Raw genomic sequence first — 18,215 nt, 5'->3', positions numbered from 1 at the left:
ATTTTTTTTTTTTTTTTTTTTTTTTTTTGTCCATTATCAAGAACAAGAAAATTTCTTTGAAACGTCCTATAGTCCCATTTTCGTTAGAATTGTATTTAATCTTGTCAATAATCGACATTCTATTCGCTTCTTTCCTTGAGCGAAGTTTTATATCGTCCAATGTCCATGCATGTATTTCTATATTCTTAGGAGTTTCATTGTTACTAGTCATGTGTTTCCATGAGTCTTGATGTTAATTTAACCACTTCCCCACAACTTGTAGGTTCACAATCTATTGTTGTTACCGCCATAACTAATCATTTAGTTCATTCATATTAGAAAACTATATCTTATACCTACATATATTAATTTATGTATGTATTTATTGCTTGCTTGAATCAATGTATCAAGTTAACAAAACAGATAGGAAGCTTGAGAACTAGAGAAACGAAACAAATCAGAAAGAATCGGAGGTCATAGGTAGCCACATGTGCGTTAAAAAAGTCCTAACCTTGTCCACTGGCCAATGCATTGCATATTCATATAATGAACCTCCATGATTCAATATACAGTCTATTTGTATATTCTTAGTCTTTAATATTCATCTTAATTGCTAAACTAGCTAGGTGTATACGTAAACGTGGACCGTATGATCAGATTTGAAGATCCCTATATCCATATGGGTCTTTTTTTCTCTAACATTTTCTTTCTCAAAAAAAAAAAAAAAAAAAACCCTTGCTTACGGAGCAATCAAAAATTGAATACGATGGTTAATCATACCAATAATTTAGTGTTTATAATTTCGTCTCGGGATCGTTCATAAATGATGTAGAAGTCAACATGGCGTAGAGACACATGGAGCAGTCGATTTTACGCAAGTGTACCACACGATGCAACATAAGGCGCGTAGAGACATGATATTATATCATAAAAAGTCATATTAATCTCCGGCGAGTCTTGCTTTTTACGATAGCTTTTTGAGCACCTCCGTCGCCGTGGTCACCGGCCGTCAACTTCACCATCACCATCACCATCACCATCAACATGCATCATCATCGTACATTCATATACCCCATTTAATTAACTCCGTTGACAATTACGTGTGTGTGTATAAATATATAATCAAGAAGTTGTAGCTGCTTAGAAAGAAAGGCAGTGGTTATTTGTTTTAAGAAGCTGTCTTTAGTTGGAGACAAGAGAGGGAAAACGTAAAATCGAAATGGGTTCGTCGTCGAACGGAGGAGTGCCACCTGGTTTTCGGTTTCATCCGACCGATGAAGAGCTTCTCCATTACTACTTGAAGAAGAAAATCTCTTACCATAAGTTTGAGATGGAAGTCATTAGAGAGGTTGACTTAAACAAGCTTGAGCCTTGGGATTTACAAGGTAATCTTTTATTTATTCAACTCATTAATCAAGAACATATCACAATTCATTGCTTGTTATTGATTGATATCCTTTTCTTTTGACATGTTGATAGCTCTCCCTCACTTCTTGATTATTGGATATACACATAAACACACTAGTCCTTATCCAATTCTCTAATTTGTATGATATCTTTTTTTTATGCAGAGAGATGCAAGATAGGGTCAACACCGCAGAACGAATGGTATTTCTTCAGTCACAAGGACAGGAAATATCCGACCGGTTCGAGAACAAACCGTGCTACTCACGCAGGGTTCTGGAAGGCGACGGGACGTGACAAGTGCATAAGGAACTCTTACAAGAAGATAGGAATGAGGAAGACACTTGTGTTCTACAAAGGAAGAGCTCCTCATGGCCAAAAGACTGATTGGATTATGCATGAGTACCGTCTTGAAGACGCTGATGATCCTCAAGCCAACCCTAGTGTATGTCTTTTATTTTAGCAATCTTTACAAATTCTTTCATTTATATTATAGTTTATTATCATCAAGAAACATCATTTTGAGCAATTAACAAGTGCAATTGCACAAAGTCTCAGATTTCTAAAGTACTACTACTTTTTTTTTGAACAACAAAGTACTACTACTATAAGTTTTCTAATGTGTTAAAAAAGGCTTTTCATTTCTTCAAAATTCTTTATACAATATCAAAATTATTCACACCGATGATAAATCTTTTGCATAAAATTTAATTTAATTTTTAGATTGGTATGAAATTGAAGGATAAGCAATTTTTTTAGCAAGTATAGTTTTGGAATATTATATAGCTTACTGTTTGTAGATTTTTTGATCCATTTTTCTTAATTTTAACCTTACTCAATTCATTTAAAATTATGGAGTTCTAAAAAAGAATTTGGTAGAAAAGATTGATAAGTTTTGTATATAATTTGTCTTATTATAGTGGTAACTTTATTTTGTGTGTGTGTTTAAGAGCTTTTACTGTGGTAACTTTTTATTGCGGTAAAATTATATAACAAAATGAGATTTGTACCTATAAAGTTGCAAATATACTATGATGAGTTAAATTCAACAGCTTGGCTATGAAGCCGATCAATTTTATTTAATCCATTTGTAACATTATATTTTATGATATTGTAGGAAGATGGATGGGTAGTTTGTAGGGTGTTCATGAAGAAGAATTTGTTCAAGGTAGTGAATGAAGGTGGCTCTAGCATTAACTCATCGGACCAACACATCCACGATGCAACCAACAACAGCCACACGCTTCAAGCTCGTAGCTTTATGAACCGTGACAGTCCGTACCAGCTAGTACGTAACCACGGAGCAACGACCTTCGAACTCAACAAGCCTGACCTTGCTCTTCATCAATACCCACCAATCTTCCACAAGCCACCCACACTCGGATTTGACTACTCTTCAGGACTTGCAAGAGACTGTGAGAGTGCAGCTAGTGAAGGGTTACAATACCAGCAAGCATGTGAGCCTGGTTTAGAGGTCGGTACTTGTGAGACAGTGGTTAGTCATAATCATCAACAAGGTTTAGGTGAATGGGGGATGATGGATAGGCTTGTGACTTGTCACATGGGAAATGAAGATTCATCTAGAGGGATTAGGTTTGAGGATGGTAACAATAATTCTTCTTCTGTTGTCCAGCCAGTTCCTACCACGAACCAGCTTACATTGCGCAGTGAAATGGATTTCTGGGGTTATTCTAAATAGATGTCTATATGTCTTATGAATCTATGACTATATAAGTGTGTTGGTATATGTGTGTGTGTGTGTTATTGATTACATGTTTTATTTATTGGTTGGAAGCAAATTGCTTTGCAAAACCCAAGTCTTATATCTACTGTTGGAATGAATAAGAACATAATTGATTAGCGTATAATTTATTCTACTCGTATATTGTTATTTTCTTTTTGTTTTGCAATGCTATTAATATGCTACAAGAACTTGAGCCTACCATGAGTCATTAGACAGGTATCCTTAGAAAGTATGATATAAAGCACCAATGAAATATATCAAGAAGATTCAGATGAAAGTTTATAACATTGTCAAAAGAAGGTTCCAATCGAACAAAGTTTACATTTTGGAAGCTCTTAGAAAATAGAAAATGGCTTAGAGAGTAGGAGCTCTCTCGGCAGTTCCAGCGATAACGGTAAGCAAATTGTTTCCGAAAGGATCACTGAGATGCTGTGCAAGGTTCTCAACAGGACCTTCACCAGTAACATAAGCTTGGATGAAGAAACCGAGCATCGCAAACATGGCTAATCTCCCGTTCTTGATCTCTTTAACCTTGAGTAGTGCTCCTTGCTCAGGGTCCTTAGCAAGTCCCAAAGGATCAAATGGACCTCCTGGGTGTAGCTTGTCTTCAAAGTCCTGTCAGATTTTAGCATTTCAAGTTTAGTCATTTTCCTATCTAAGTCTAGCTAAATGTAGAGAGAAATGTACCAATCCGTTGGTGATTCTGTAGTACTCAGCTCCACCAAGGAGAACAACTTCAGCAACTACGGCGAGAACAAGGTTGATTGGGATGTTCTTGCCAAAGTAGTTCAATGTGTTTCCATCAAGAAGCAAAGCACCGGTCTGCATTGTTATGTACCAATAAGATTCATCCCATCACATAACACATTCTTGCTTTTTGCTATATAGAATTTAAGGCAATTGAATGTTCATAAAGATGATAAGTAGGTAAGAAACCTTGAACCAGACGGCTTCAGGACCACAGTTGGCACCGTATTTGTTTAAAGCTTCAGGGATGATGAAACCAGCAGCTCCCAACATAGCCCATCTCGCGTGGATCAATTCAAAGGCTTGGTATCTGCAACCACATTCATTACACAACCAGTCTTAACAACGAGTTCGATACATTGGGAAGGAAACAAAGAAACAGGTTTAGGTTTCAAAGAATCTGCTTACTTAGCAAAGTTCTCAGGCTTCTTGCCAAGACCAAATGGGTCATAACCATAACTGCAAATTCAGACCAATGAACCATAAGCACCAAAGCCAAACGTAAAAAACATACAAAGAGAGACATGAAGAAGTGTCTTACTCTCCAGCAACTTCACCGTTTAAGTACTCTGGGATCTCTGATCTGTCCAAGAGACCATCGGGCAAGAAAATTCTCCTGTCAGGACCTGCATAACAATCACAATTAACAAACACATTTCATAGAGAAACAGAGTTTTTTTTGAAAGGGGTGTAGAAGAGGACACATCACATACCATACCACTTGGCGAGCTCGTCGCTAGTCTCAGAGATGGCCTTGGACTTAGGAGGAGGAGCTGGCTTTTTCTTAGAGAAGAGAGCAACTGTCTTGAACGTGGCCGGGCTTGAAGCCAACGGAGCAGACGATCTTGAAACTGCCCTGAAGTTAAGGGGAGTACCAAGCATTTCCGACACACCCAAAGACGCCATCTTTTCTTTTTTTTTTGTGGTCCAAAGTTTCAAGCTTTACTCTGGTTTAACACTAGGGAGGAGCTAAGTGAAAGAAGGAAGAGACGAAACTGGTGCTATAAGGTGAAGGGGTAGGATTCGTTTAGGATTTTGATTGGTCTGAATTGAAAATATGAAATATGATTCTGTGCTCTGATTGGTTTGTGGATGCTGATGTGGCTTTAAGATGGGTTTTTGTTGGATAATCTCTTTTATCCATATCCCACTGTTTCTTCTCTTTTGTGTGGCTTAGCTTTCACCAATGCTACCAACTGTGTTACAAGAATCTCAAACACATGAAATCTTAACAGTTAAATGTCATCCACAAGCCATCCACAGTCTATACTTGGGATTTTCAGTAAATTCTCATTTAGAATCATTGTGGTCCTGTGGATGCCCAAACTCAACGGTTCCATTTTCTGATGGGATCAATAGTTGGGACTACCTCTTTACATCAAAATAAAGAATCGGAGCATGGGACATCTGGACTTCATCGAAGCATCAGACAGGTCCCGAAAATGAACAAAAGCCTTTTAGAAAGAACTTCCCGCAAAGTCGACCACAAGTAAAGCATTTGGATCGAAACTCAAGTGATCTACTGACTTAGTTAGCACAGCGTTCACACCCGGTGGAAGCGAATCATAACAAATTCATGCCATTGGCCCTAGAGATGAGATGAGATCACTGTGCCACACTAAGCAGGTTCTACCTTTTTAAATTGGCTTATACCAAAATCTCGAACTCACATTTCACATTGGCGTTTGTGATGATTCAAGCTTCACCCTAAACAACAACTTAAAGAGAAAGCAGAACTCACAATATACACATTACCAGAATTATAAATCTGCCATGTAAAATTACGTTCTTTATACCATAACCAATTGTACAATACGAAACGAGATCCACTAGCCCCCCGAGTCTCTATATTCTTAATCTAAAGAAACATAGCAACAACACTAACATTTACTTGGCAGCTTGCAAGCAAACAAGCTAAATTATCGCTAATGTTCATCATTTTATCCACTTGTCGATTTCCTTCGTTGTAGCTTTCACAAGCTTCTTGGTACTAACAACAAGTTCATCAATAAGAGAATCAACTTCATTCCTGTCAACAAATCAACAAGTCCCAAATCATCTTCCTTACTCTTTAAACCACTAGAACTGAAATTGCAGAAACCAAAAAAATAAAAAGACTTGGTTTTTTTTAACTCACAAAGATGGCTTCCCAACGTTATAATAAGAACGAGAGTGATCATAAGCAGCTCCTCTTCCAACACCATAGCCAAAACCTACACCAATTCCACAACCAGCTCCAAATCCTAAACCAAACTGTAATCCAGGCACTCCTGGTCCGAATCCCACACCTGCCTCCATCAAATCAATCTCTCAAACTCAGTTTATCTATAAAAACAGCTTCGAACTAACTCTGGGCGATCGAAATTAGAAATTTTTACCTCCGATAAGACCGGCGCCGAAACCGACTCCGCAACCGAAACCGAGTCCAAAGGCTGGACCAACATTTCCGACGTCTTTGATTCTAACTTGAGGAAGTTTCCAGAGCAATCCCTTGTCATCGTCTCCGCTTCTTCTTCTTCTGCTGCTCATCGTCGTCTCGTCCCCTCCACTCTCTCTCTCCGTCGCTCTTTCTCCGGATTTCGCTATTACATTACTTTAATTGGGCCTAAAGCCCATTCATTATTTTTATAACCTCGATTGTTTTCCTTACAAAACCTTCATCTTCAGAAACGTTATTAAGACTTGATTGATATCATTCGTTTGCGCCGAACTAGAAATCTGCAGAAACCCTAATTTCGTGAGGAGATTGATTCATCAGTTTCCGCCATGGAAGAAGTATGCGAAGGCAAAGAGTTCTCGTTTCCTCACCAAGAAGAAAACGTCCTCTCATACTGGACTCAAATCGATGCTTTCAAGACTCAGCTCAAACGCACTGAGAATCTCCCCGAGTACATCTTCTACGACGGACCTCCGTTCGCCACCGGGCTTCCTCACTACGGTCACATCCTCGCCGGTACGATTAAAGATATCGTGACTCGGTATCAGTCCATGACTGGTCACCATGTCACTCGTCGCTTCGGGTGGGATTGTCATGGTTTGCCTGTCGAGAACGAGATTGATCGGAAGCTCAACATTAAGAGGAGAGATGAAGTGCTTAAGATGGGGATTGATAAGTATAATGAGGAGTGTAGGAGTATTGTGACTCGTTATGTTACTGAGTGGGAGAATGTTATTACTAGGACTGGGCGTTGGATTGATTTCAGGAATGACTATAAGACTATGGATTTGCCTTTTATGGAGAGTGTTTGGTGGGTTTTTGCTCAGCTTTTTGAGAAGAATCTTGTTTACAGAGGCTTCAAGGTTTGGTTTGCCTTCTTCTTCCTTGCATTGTTTGATTTTGGTGAATAGAGATTCTTATTGTTGACTCGTTACTTGATTGCAGGTTATGCCGTATAGTACTGGTTGTAAGACTCCTTTATCTAATTTTGAAGCTGGTCAGAACTACAAGGTGTGTGCTTCAGCTGTTGCTAATGTTAAATTTTCTTGTGTTGTATGATTTGATTTCTTATATTGGTAGAGTGTGTATACAGGACGTCCCTGATCCAGAAATCATGGTGACTTTCCCGGTTATTGGGGATCAAGATAATGCTGCTTTTGTGGCATGGACTACTACTCCGTGGACTCTTCCAAGCAATCTTGCTTTGTGTGTCAATGCAAAGTTTGTCTATGTGAAGGTTCGTAACAAGAACACTGGAAAAGTGTATGTTGTTGCTGAGTCTCGGTTGTCAGCTCTTCCCACTGATAAACCCAAGACCAAGGTAAGTAATGGACCTGCTGGTGATACCAAGAATGCAAATCCTAAAGCGAAAGGTGCGAAACCTGAGAGTGCAGCTGATTCTTATGAAGTTTTGGAGAAATTTAATGGAGCTTCCCTGGTTGGGAAGAAGTATGAACCTTTGTTTGAGTACTTTAGCGATTTCTCAAGTGAGGCCTTTCGAGTAGTAGCAGATGATTATGTCACTGATGACAGTGGTACTGGTATTGTCCACTGTGCTCCTGCCTTTGGTGAAGATGATTATCGTGTTTGTCTTCAGAACAAGATAATTAAAAAGGTTAGATTTGACTATTTCCTCTTCCTTATCACCCCGTTAAAATAGAATTAAAAAGGTTCGTCATGACCGTAGTTAACGTAATAGAATTTCTATTCTATTCTATTTCTCTCTTCCTTTGTTTCAGTTTCTGACCACATGACTAGAAAATATAATGTAGTGTCATTCAGTTGGGGTTTAGTTGATCTTAGATTTTGGGTTGGTAATTACGTGGGATTTCGTAGAAATGCTCATTTGTTGTTACTTATTCTCCTGTTTAGGCTTATAGTATCGTTAAGTACCCATGCCTGTCAACTCTACTAATTTTGCTTCATCTCATTGTGTTAAACATACTTGTATATGATTTTATCCGTCCTTGCAGGGCGAGAATTTAGTTGTTGCTGTTGATGACGATGGGTTGTTTACTGAGAGAATTACTGACTTCAGTGGCCGTTATGTCAAAGATGCAGACAAGGGTATTATTGAAGCTGTTAAGGTGATTACTGATGCCTAATGTTTTCAATAGGCCATGATTAGTCGTTAAGATTATAATGATTTGTCATGCTTCTTAGAGAACTTAAGTGCATTTTGGACCATTGGATTGTTTTACTGTAAGTGATTTTTATTTATGAAGTAATATTATTTTGTTATTTCAGAACAAAGGCAGGCTTGTGAAAATGGGGAGCTTTACTCACTCATATCCATTTTGCTGGAGATCAGACACCCCTCTCATATATAGAGCAGTTCCGAGTTGGTATGCTTCATGTTTCATATGAGCTTGAGTTAAGGTCTTAGTAGTTGGATCATTTAGTGCTAGTATAGTGAGGCATTTTGTCTCTTTAGGCTTTTTCTAACTTTGGCTTTAAAGATGTAGGATTTTTTCCTGTACTAGTTCTCTTGGGATAAATGATAATCCTAAGATTTTTCACATGATTATATCGGGCAGCCCCTTTTTGGAGCTATATAAGCTATCTTTGTGTATATCACCAAATTTTATATGATATTTTGATTTCCCATGTTTCGTTTATCTATTTTAGATTTCATATGTAGGAGTATCTGACCTAAATGACACGTAGAAGAAATTAGCAGAAATATGATATGAACGTTAATCTGTCTTTTTCATGTGTGGTTAGGACTTTAAAGTTTGTTTCTGGTTGACCTGTTAGGTTTGTGCGCGTGGAGCAAATGAAAGATAAGTTGTTAGAAAGCAATGAACAGACGAAATGGGTACCTGATTATGTGAAGGTTAGTAGAAGAAAGGATCAGTACTCTTGGGTATATATTACTAGTGCGTTTAGATAAGTGTCTAATATGAAATAATTTTCTCGATTAATCTGCAATTCAGGATAAACGTTTTCACAATTGGCTCGAAAATGCAAGGGATTGGGCTATCAGTCGAAGTAGATTCTGGGGCACACCTCTTCCCATATGGATCAGCGATGATGGGAAGGAAGTTGTTGTCATGGATTCCGTGGAAAAGCTTGAAAAGCTCTCTGGTGTCAAGGTCTCTTCTTTTGTTGTTTGCATTTCTTCGTTTTATGTCTGTCTCTCTTTCTGCTGTAGATACCTGTCATGCACTCTTGGAAGATAAATCGGTTAAAATAAAATACATCATAATATCAGCATATAGCTCACTGATGCTTTGGGAAAGTCTACTGTCACGATCTCGGTTCTTCTATATGGAACAATTGTTTTGCTGGATAACTCAATATTCCGCCTGATATCTGACTAGATATTTCTAGAAGTCTTCGTTATTTGTTCTGTTCTCTTTAATGACATCCTCTGGGGGTTTGTTCTTTTTTTTTTCTTGCTGGAGTATGTAGTTATCAAAAAGTCTGATGCTCATTTGTTTTTCTGATGATTTATGGTGCAGGTCTTTGATCTGCATCGCCACCATATTGATCAAATTACAATCCCATCAACTCGCGGCTCTGAATATGGTGTGCTCCGTCGTGTAGAAGATGTAAGATGGATCCAAATTCTTTCATTTATCAGTTAATTCATGATTGTTTGGGGTGTTACGATTAAATCACGCTGTTGCAGGTTTTTGATTGTTGGTTTGAGAGTGGGTCAATGCCTTATGCATATATCCATTATCCATTTGAAAACAAGGAGCTATTTGAGAAGAACTTTCCTGGTCATTTTGTGGCTGAAGGGCTTGATCAAACTCGTGGATGGTATGTCATTCCACTTTTTGACTGTGGCTAGAAATATAAGCCGTTATATTAGTTAAGCTTTAGCAATTAAAAACCATATCATTTTAGTTTTCAGGGTTTGTTCCGTCCGTACTGTGTTGGATGATTTTAATTACCCTGAATGATTGCACTTAATTAAGTAATGAGTCGAAGCTAAAGAAAGTTGTGATAAGTTTACTATGAATTGTGATTCTACAGGTGTTTTAACAAAGGCATCATAAGCAATAATTCTTTTCTACTAATTAGGCAGTGAATAGTATATAAACTTGTGGTTTGGTCTGCACAGGTTTTATACTCTTATGGTGTTATCTACTGCATTATTTGGAAAACCAGCGTTCAAAAATCTGATATGCAATGGTCTTGTGCTTGCTGAGGATGGAAAAAAGATGTCTAAGAAATTACGGAATTACCCACCACCTTTGGAAGTCATAGATGAGTATGGGGCTGTAAGTTTTCCCTGTATCTTATACTGCGTTTTGAGTTTTTTTTCCCAATGTTCTCTAGCTATGGAAATCTTAGCAGCGTGTGTATAACTGTATATCATAACTTAGTGACTATATGTAAACCTTGATAGGATGCTGTGCGATTGTACCTGATAAATTCTCCAGTTGTACGTGCTGAGCCACTACGGTTCAAAAAAGAAGGAGTACTTGGTGTTGTGAGTGATTTTGGTGTTTAACTTTCTTGCTGCTTATTGGAGTAATTTGTTGTTTGTCTGAATTTTTCTGGTCCGTATTGGGATTCACTAGGTCAAAGATGTTTTCCTTCCATGGTACAATGCATATCGGTTCCTTGTTCAGAATGCAAAGAGACTTGAGACTGAGGGTGGTGCACCCTTTGTTCCTACTGATCTGGCAACTTTACAGTCGGCAAACGTTCTTGATAAGTGGATTCACTCAGCTACGCAAAGTCTTGTCCGTTTTGTTCGTCAGGAGATGGATGGATATCGGCTTTACACTGTAAGTTTTTTACATGTCATTGTCAGCATGAAATGGTGTTCGTATTTAGATAGACGTTATTAATTTCTTGTGGTATCTCTAACATTTTTTTTTGGGTTCCTTTTCTTTTTTTTTAGGTGGTTCCTTATCTCTTGAAGTTCCTCGACAATCTCACTAACATATATGTTAGATTCAACCGCAAGAGGTTAAAAGGCCGTACAGGAGAAGATGATTGTCACACTGCTCTTTCAACTTTATTCAATGTATAGTAAAAATAGTTTGCAGGGATACTTTTTTTTGCATAGTCATCATCATTTGATCACTTATTGTAACTAATAATTGCCTATTTTCAGGTGGTCCTTACTTCTTGCAAAGTGATGGCCCCTTTTACACCCTTCTTCACTGAAACTTTATACCAGAATCTGCGGAAAGTGTGTGAAGGTTCTGAGGAAAGCATTCATTACTGCAGTATTCCCCCAGAGGAAGGAACGGTAAGACTCAAGTCCACATCTTTGATATCCAAGGATAAAATACAAAATTTCAGAATTTTTGCTTGCTTATATTTTATTCTTGTGCTTGCTTATATTTTCTTCTTGTGTGTAACCAGAGCGGGGAGAGGATTGAGCAAAGTGTTACAAGGATGATGACAATCATTGATCTCGCTCGGAACATTCGTGAGCGTAACAGACTACCCTTGAAAACTCCTCTAAAGTGAGTGTTGGTATTTTATTTTTTCAGTTTCCACTTTGTTATTAGCCTAAAACATGATAACAAATTTATACATGCTTGTCATTGTTGTATATCAGGGAAATGATTGTAGTCCATCCAGATGCAGAATTTTTGAATGACATAACTGGAGTACTAAGAGAGGTCTGTGGTGTACGGAACAGTAATTTATCTTCTGGAAGTTTTAATCAATTATATATATGAATTTTTTTGAGATTGTTGTTGAGGACCATTTGAAATCAGCAAATGATTTCTCTGTGGAAGAGAAATGCTCAAGTGTGCAGGAGTCCTGAGTGCATGCTAGGCTTTTCACATCAACTATTGATACATAAGATTTATTCTGTTTGCTTTTGCATTGCAGTATGTCTTGGAAGAACTTAACGTAAGATCTCTTGTATCATGCAATGATACTCTGAAGTATGCATCTCTAAAAGCGGAACCAGATTTCAGGTTAGTTAAGGTTTATTCTTCCTGTGTTTTTCTTTTAACTGTTAAGCTCAATGTGCTTTAGCCTTTCTGAAAGAAATGTAGAGTGAAATTTTACATGTTCATTCCTGCAGTATATTGGGAAAGCGACTTGGAAAGTCGATGGGGCTTGTTAAAAAGGGAGTTCAAGAAATGTCTCAGAAAGATATCTTAACATTTGAGGAGGCTGGGGAAGTTACTATTGCTGAGCACTCGCTAACGCTAACAGATATCAAGGTCTTGCATGCTCTGCTGTTTTCCTGTGCGATAGCATGAAGAATATGTTGTTACTAGCTAAATTCTGACACATCTTTCATATGTTATTCAGATTGTCAGGGTTTTCAAACGCCCAGAAGGTTTGAAAGATAATGAGATTGATGCAGCTGGAGATGGTAAGAATCATAAGTAACTATCACTTCTCTGTGGTCAATTTTATGTCAATCTTGATTCAGTATATTGGTAATTTTATGTCAATCTTGATTCAGTATATTGGTAAGGATAAATATAATATTTGCTTTTGTTCATGATGCAGGTGATGTTTTGGTGATTCTGGATCTACGAGCAGATGATTCTTTGGTTGAAGCAGGTGTTGCCCGAGAGGTAAATATATATAACATAACGTCTAGATGAAACAAAAGCAACGCAGTTTCTTATAACTTGTATATTTTCTTTGGGTTTCTTTTTTCTGTATCTGAACATTCTATATTCAGATAAAGCAGCTGTTGTCTAATGTTTGTGCTCATGAGCTTTCTTTCTCCGTGTTATAGATTGTCAATAGGATCCAGAAACTACGGAAAAAGTCAGGTCTGGAACCAACAGACTTTGTGGAAGTGTACTTTGAATCATTGGACGAGGATGACTCTGTCGCGAAACAAGTTATTCACTCTCAGGTAACTGGTTTTGGTTTGCTACTCAATTCATGTTAATTTAAGTTCTACGTGAAATTTTCTTAGCTATGGGATCAAACGAAAATTTATGTTTCTAACATGAATATTATCAACCACATGCCTTACTTCTGTCTCATCATTCTTGTTTGTTGTACAGGAACAAAGCATTAAGGAGTCAATTGGCTCCCCTTTGCTTCTGTCTACTTTAATGCCATCACATGCAGTAAGTCATCAAACACTCGCATCTACTTTTTTTTTTTTTTTGGCACAGCAGAAGCATAATGTTTATCCTTCTATCTTTTATATAACAGGTCATAATAGCCGATGAGATATTTACCCCAAAAGAAACATCCGACGAGAGTGCCAAAAAGGTTCCAAAGTTGTCATATAAGATAAGTTTGGCCAGACCGGCTTTGAAGTTCAATGAAGAGGCTGTTCTTGCGTTATACTCAGGTGAGTCACCATCTCATTACAATGAATGTCTACCATCAGTTCTCTCTTTCTCTCTTTAACAAGTCTACACTATTGGTTACAGGAGATGTGAAGTCTGCAACCGGGCTTGAAACGTACTTGTTATCAAGGGATCATTTGAGTTTGAAATCAGAGTTCCAAGCTGGACAAGGGAAGGTTTGTTTGTGCCACTCAGAATGCTGATCGTTAGTTACGCTTATTGGTAACCCAAATTGTTATACTTTTATTCACTTTCATGTATCTTGTATGGCAGATAACTGTAAGCTGCATTGAGAACCTGCCTGCTGCGACTGTTGTTCTAGGAGAACATCTACATTTGAGTGTCGGCGACTTGTTAAGCAAGAGGAACGCATAATCCCTCCCTCGGTTTTGTCTGATTGATTTTGGTGACTCAGGGATTTTTATTTCAACCGTTAAATTCTCATATTTTTCTTCTCCCATATCTTACCTTCAAGTGTTTCTTTAGATTGTTGCGAAAAAGTTGAACATCAGTGTTGAGACTCGGTATTCGTTCTATTTGTACAATATTATTGTACTCGGTATTCGTTTTATTATATGTGATGAGTCCAGTGACCAATAGTGTAGTACATTGTCTTTTCACATTGTTGGAAAGCTTCGATAAAAAGATGCAAACATGATATTATATTATACAGACATACAATAATACTACCACATAAGAAAGAGGAGGGATAAAGAATCCAAGCTCGGCCAGATTTAGCTGTGAAGTGCTTCAACCTAACATAAAACATTACTATTATTAGTATGACTTTGCCAGTGGGACTCCATCGTCCCACAAACCCATAACTCGCGTCTATGCAGCCACCGTCGTTGATGTCCAGCCGCCGTTTGTAGCTGTACCCGGTCNTTGTCTTTTCACATTGTTGGAAAGCTTCGGTAAAAAGATGCAAACATGATATTATACAGACATACAATAATACTACCACATGTTATATCAGAAAGAGGAGGGATAAAGAATCCAAGCTCGGCCAGATTTAGCTGTGAAGTGCTTAAACCTACCATAAAACATTACTATTACTAGTATGACTTTCCCAGTGGGACTCCATCGTCCCACAAACCCATAACTCGCGTCTATGCAGCCACCGTCGTTGATGTCCAGCCGCCGTTTACAGCTGTACCCGGTTGTAAACCCCACATTTCCATATGCACTGTCGTTACAATAATAAATCAGCAATAAGTGTATAGTTTACACGTTTCAACAAAAAAAGAAAGAAAAACAAACTATACCTGATAACTTCGAGAGTGATGTTAAGGACGTTGAAGTTGAGTGGATCTCTTTGTAGCTTTTCCCTTTCGGTGATTGAAATGAGAAATATGCACATCACCAAAAATGAAAGTTGTGACACGAACAGCCCACTCTTCTTCTTCGACCTCTCTTTTTCTTCGGTCAATGGCATAAACAATGTGTATGGAGGAAGATACCTTGTCAACGCAATTATATTTTTACTCATTATTCCCTATAATTATTTTATACAAAATTCAAATGCTTGTGTGAGTATGATAATTAGTGTCGAGGAGACTCCCCACAACCTTGAAGGGACATATATTCTATCTGTTTTACTGAATTAAAAAACCATGCATGTGCTTAAATTCTGATTCACTTCATCCAAATTTTCTGCAATAATCTCTTGCAAGTTTCTTTTGCAATGACGTTTTTTTCCAAATTCTTTATAATCATATTATTAACAAACCTAAATATAAAGAAACGTATGTAACCAAATTGCTTATAATACATGTAACAATAATAACCTTACATAATCTCAAATTTTCATAGAAGATGTCACCAATTCTGTTTTTGAAAAATGAATTTTATGGTTCTTTTGTTGCAAGCAAAATCAATTAAAACCCCACAAAAACAGTCGACTGTTAAGTTAATTAATGTCGGTTAATTGGTGGATTCAGCCAAAGAAATATAACCAGTACTAATTTAAAAATGTAGTTCTACCACCCTCTGACCCACTCATATACGAATGATTGGGACTACGTGGCTACATGCTTTAAATATTTTAGTTGAAGTATAAATACAAAAATATAGAAAAATTTATTTTTAGAGCATGTTCTTTGAAAAGCTAATCAACTTCGACATGTGTGAAGATATGTTGAAAGAATTGTACGTTCCCCTTAACCTCGTACGTTTCGACCGGATAGATTAAAATATTCCAAGTCCACATGCGAATGCAAAAGATGAATGAAAAGAGGGAGAGAGAAAGAAGAAACTCACATCATGAGGATGAAGAGTATCAAAATAGCTGGTGAAAGTGTGGAAATGTCAACAATTGTTTCACCGGTGTATCTCGAGTTCACCACTTGAAACAACGATCCAACCAACTTCTCGTACCAACTCATTCCTCCAAGAGACTCGGAGCTCCACTCAAAGGTGCAGAAGAAAAGAAGTTGTATCATGATCATCACAAACCCTAACACTGTTAAGCCAAGAAAAATACAAAGACGAACGGAGAGTAGATGATAGTATCCCATCTTCTTGTAGTTCTTGAGAATATAACCAAACTCTTCACGCTTTGTGATCTTATAAAGTCCCCAAATAAACAACGCCAAGAAGCAAGGGAACAAAGTGTTTCCCATTAGTACTTGAGGGATAAGGAGCCAGAGAAGGCCCGAGTTCTTGCGGAATATGACCATGTTCTCATTCATTGGGACAAATCCACAGTTTGCGAACGTGGAAACTGTTGTGAAGACCGAGAAAAGGAGAGGTGAGATCCCCTTGAAACTAAGAACATCTCCGGCCGTTTTAACAAAGCTTACGTATACAAGAACCAACACGGAGCCAACTAGGTTTGTTACTAGCTGGTAACCAAGAACCACTGAGTACAAGCACTTAGATGCCCTCTCATTGATTTGGCTAGGACCCTCACGAAGATCAGTATCGTTCTCCAGGTCAATACGGCAGTTCTCGATCTTGTTCCGAGGGAAAACAAAATTGGTGAGATGGGAGAAATATAGAACGAGGAAGGACGTGAAGATCTCGGCCCCCATGAACATGATAATAGTGATGATAATAAGTTGCGTGTTGGAGAAGACTTCCACGTCGACGGTTGACATAGAAGAGATGGTGATGGCGGAGACAGAAGTGAAGAAGACTAAGTCATTAAGACGTGAAATGGTTCTTGGCTTCGAGATCTTGACTGCCAAGAACCCTAACAAGGAGTATATGAAGTAGAGGAAGAAGGGGGAACAAGGTTTAGCAAGTTGGGTACGGTGTATTCAACAATTATTAGGATAGAGAATGAATAGTTGTTGCTTTATCTTTTCACTTAAATAGCATATTCACAACAATCAAAAACTTTTTGGCTGATGGTCGTGACTTGTGAGGATATGTAAGTTGATGGCAAAAAAGGAATAGAAAACATTCTTTTGGGCTTGACAATATGAACAAGGAATGGCGAGAAACCGAATGATTATTATTAGCAAATACAATCGTGTCAGAATATAAGGCCACATGTCGGAAGAGAGAGAACAATCGAGGACGTTCCAACAGAAATAAGATTCTTTCTCTCCAACCTTGTTCAGAAAAAGCCACGGTAAGAGTAAAAAAAAAAACAGAGTATCTCCTTTAGGGTTTTGTAAGGGTAGAAACGTATTCTCTTGTTAATTGCATGGCAAAAAGCGGCGTAGGAAGGTTCTAGAATGTGGTGAAGACTTGGACTGGGCCGCCGTGGTGGTCGCTGGTCAGACCTTCAATAAAAGCTCATTGGCTGAATGGTTCTCCTTACGTCAGTTTGTAATACGTCTCGATAAATCGGGCATAACTTCCTGGTTATTGAACGGATTGACTTTATTCTACTTTGAGGAGAAAGATGACTCTCTCAGATTTCCATAGACACCAGGTATGTCGAAATGTGAGTTATGGAAGTTCTTCAAAATTGTCCCGCACCGTAAAGCTCTGAATCTGTCCTGAAACGTGTTTTCCTTGTCTTTTGGTCATTTTTGCTATAAAACTTGTAAAACCTTATTGAAACCTAAAATACTTGAAAATAGACATTAAAGCATTGAAATCATACTAAACTCTTCCTAAATGCATACTAAAACTATAGCTAAAATGGGTAAAATAATGATGTTATCAACTCCCCCAGACTTAGACTTTGCTTGTCCTCAAGCAAATAATCAGAATAAATCATGGAAAAGAGGTTTTGAAAATAATGAGAATTTACTTATCTTTGGGGATATTGTCTTTGCACTGTTCTTCGCCTTGACATTAGGAACTTACATTTGTAATCCACCATGAGAGTCATCAACGCTCCTTGATCCCCACAATTTTTTAGTCTTCAGAATCTCCATTGTCATCTCTTTACATAAATTAAAGCAATAATAAAAAAGTGAAATATTACCAAGAGAAAATCGATCAATGGCTGTTGACTCTCTTCAAGCCAAGACTTTCTTCGTATGATTTATTTCCTCTCTCTTTTCTCAGTTCTTCTTCTTTTTAAATCAAAGGTGTAGGCGAATAATGGGGTCATCGGTAATTTACCTACCCCTCGCTTCCAAGCTTTGTGTGATCATTTGACTCAAGAGTAGAATAATGAGGTCACAGGTAATTTACCTACCCCTCTAAACTGATCAAAATCATCTCATCTTTTATTCTCTCTGTTTTTTTT

General features: G+C 37.8%; 5 protein-coding genes across 5 annotated transcripts; 2 read left to right on the top strand and 3 right to left on the bottom strand.

Annotated features, from left to right (window-relative positions):
- LOC104707325 (protein BEARSKIN2) lies at positions 849-3,434 on the top strand. Its single transcript, XM_010423652.2, has 3 exons — positions 849-1,364; positions 1,551-1,828; positions 2,501-3,434. The coding sequence occupies exons 1-3, from the start codon at positions 1,199-1,201 to the stop codon at positions 3,080-3,082; spliced, it is 1,026 nt and encodes a 341-aa protein (XP_010421954.1). The 5' UTR covers positions 849-1,198; the 3' UTR covers positions 3,083-3,434.
- Positions 3,360-4,858, bottom strand: LOC104707326 (chlorophyll a-b binding protein CP26, chloroplastic). Its single transcript, XM_010423653.2, has 6 exons — positions 4,588-4,858; positions 4,416-4,500; positions 4,283-4,333; positions 4,064-4,184; positions 3,815-3,949; positions 3,360-3,742 (listed from the first exon to the last, which is right to left on the bottom strand). The coding sequence occupies exons 1-6, from the start codon at positions 4,778-4,780 to the stop codon at positions 3,482-3,484; spliced, it is 846 nt and encodes a 281-aa protein (XP_010421955.1). The 5' UTR covers positions 4,781-4,858; the 3' UTR covers positions 3,360-3,481.
- LOC104707323 (keratin-associated protein 6-2-like) lies at positions 5,594-6,445 on the bottom strand. Its single transcript, XM_010423650.1, has 3 exons — positions 6,253-6,445; positions 6,012-6,162; positions 5,594-5,903 (listed from the first exon to the last, which is right to left on the bottom strand). The coding sequence occupies exons 1-3, from the start codon at positions 6,401-6,403 to the stop codon at positions 5,810-5,812; spliced, it is 396 nt and encodes a 131-aa protein (XP_010421952.1). The 5' UTR covers positions 6,404-6,445; the 3' UTR covers positions 5,594-5,809.
- LOC104707324 (isoleucine--tRNA ligase, cytoplasmic) lies at positions 6,336-14,161 on the top strand. The gene is made up of 25 exons (XM_010423651.2): positions 6,336-7,174; positions 7,257-7,322; positions 7,405-7,926; positions 8,285-8,398; positions 8,559-8,656; positions 9,069-9,147; positions 9,248-9,406; positions 9,776-9,865; positions 9,946-10,079; positions 10,384-10,543; positions 10,672-10,755; positions 10,847-11,056; positions 11,173-11,298; positions 11,389-11,526; positions 11,643-11,746; positions 11,842-11,905; positions 12,123-12,211; positions 12,322-12,463; positions 12,555-12,618; positions 12,759-12,826; positions 12,994-13,116; positions 13,271-13,336; positions 13,425-13,566; positions 13,649-13,740; positions 13,838-14,161. Exons 1-25 carry the CDS (start codon positions 6,641-6,643, stop codon positions 13,937-13,939), a joined length of 3,570 nt encoding a protein of 1,189 aa, XP_010421953.1. The 5' UTR covers positions 6,336-6,640; the 3' UTR covers positions 13,940-14,161.
- On the bottom strand, positions 14,537-16,821 carry LOC104709614 (sodium transporter HKT1-like; the record flags this gene model as incomplete). The annotated part of the gene is made up of 3 exons (XM_010426195.1): positions 14,537-14,750; positions 14,830-15,024; positions 15,824-16,821. Coding segments are annotated over 3 exons (1,407 nt in total), but the record flags the coding sequence as incomplete, so codon positions are not given.

This window comes from Camelina sativa, chromosome 8 (assembly GCF_000633955.1).
Source record: "Camelina sativa cultivar DH55 chromosome 8, Cs, whole genome shotgun sequence".
Lineage (NCBI taxonomy): Eukaryota > Viridiplantae > Streptophyta > Magnoliopsida > Brassicales > Brassicaceae > Camelina > Camelina sativa.
This window is presented reverse-complemented; position numbering and strand designations above follow the sequence as displayed.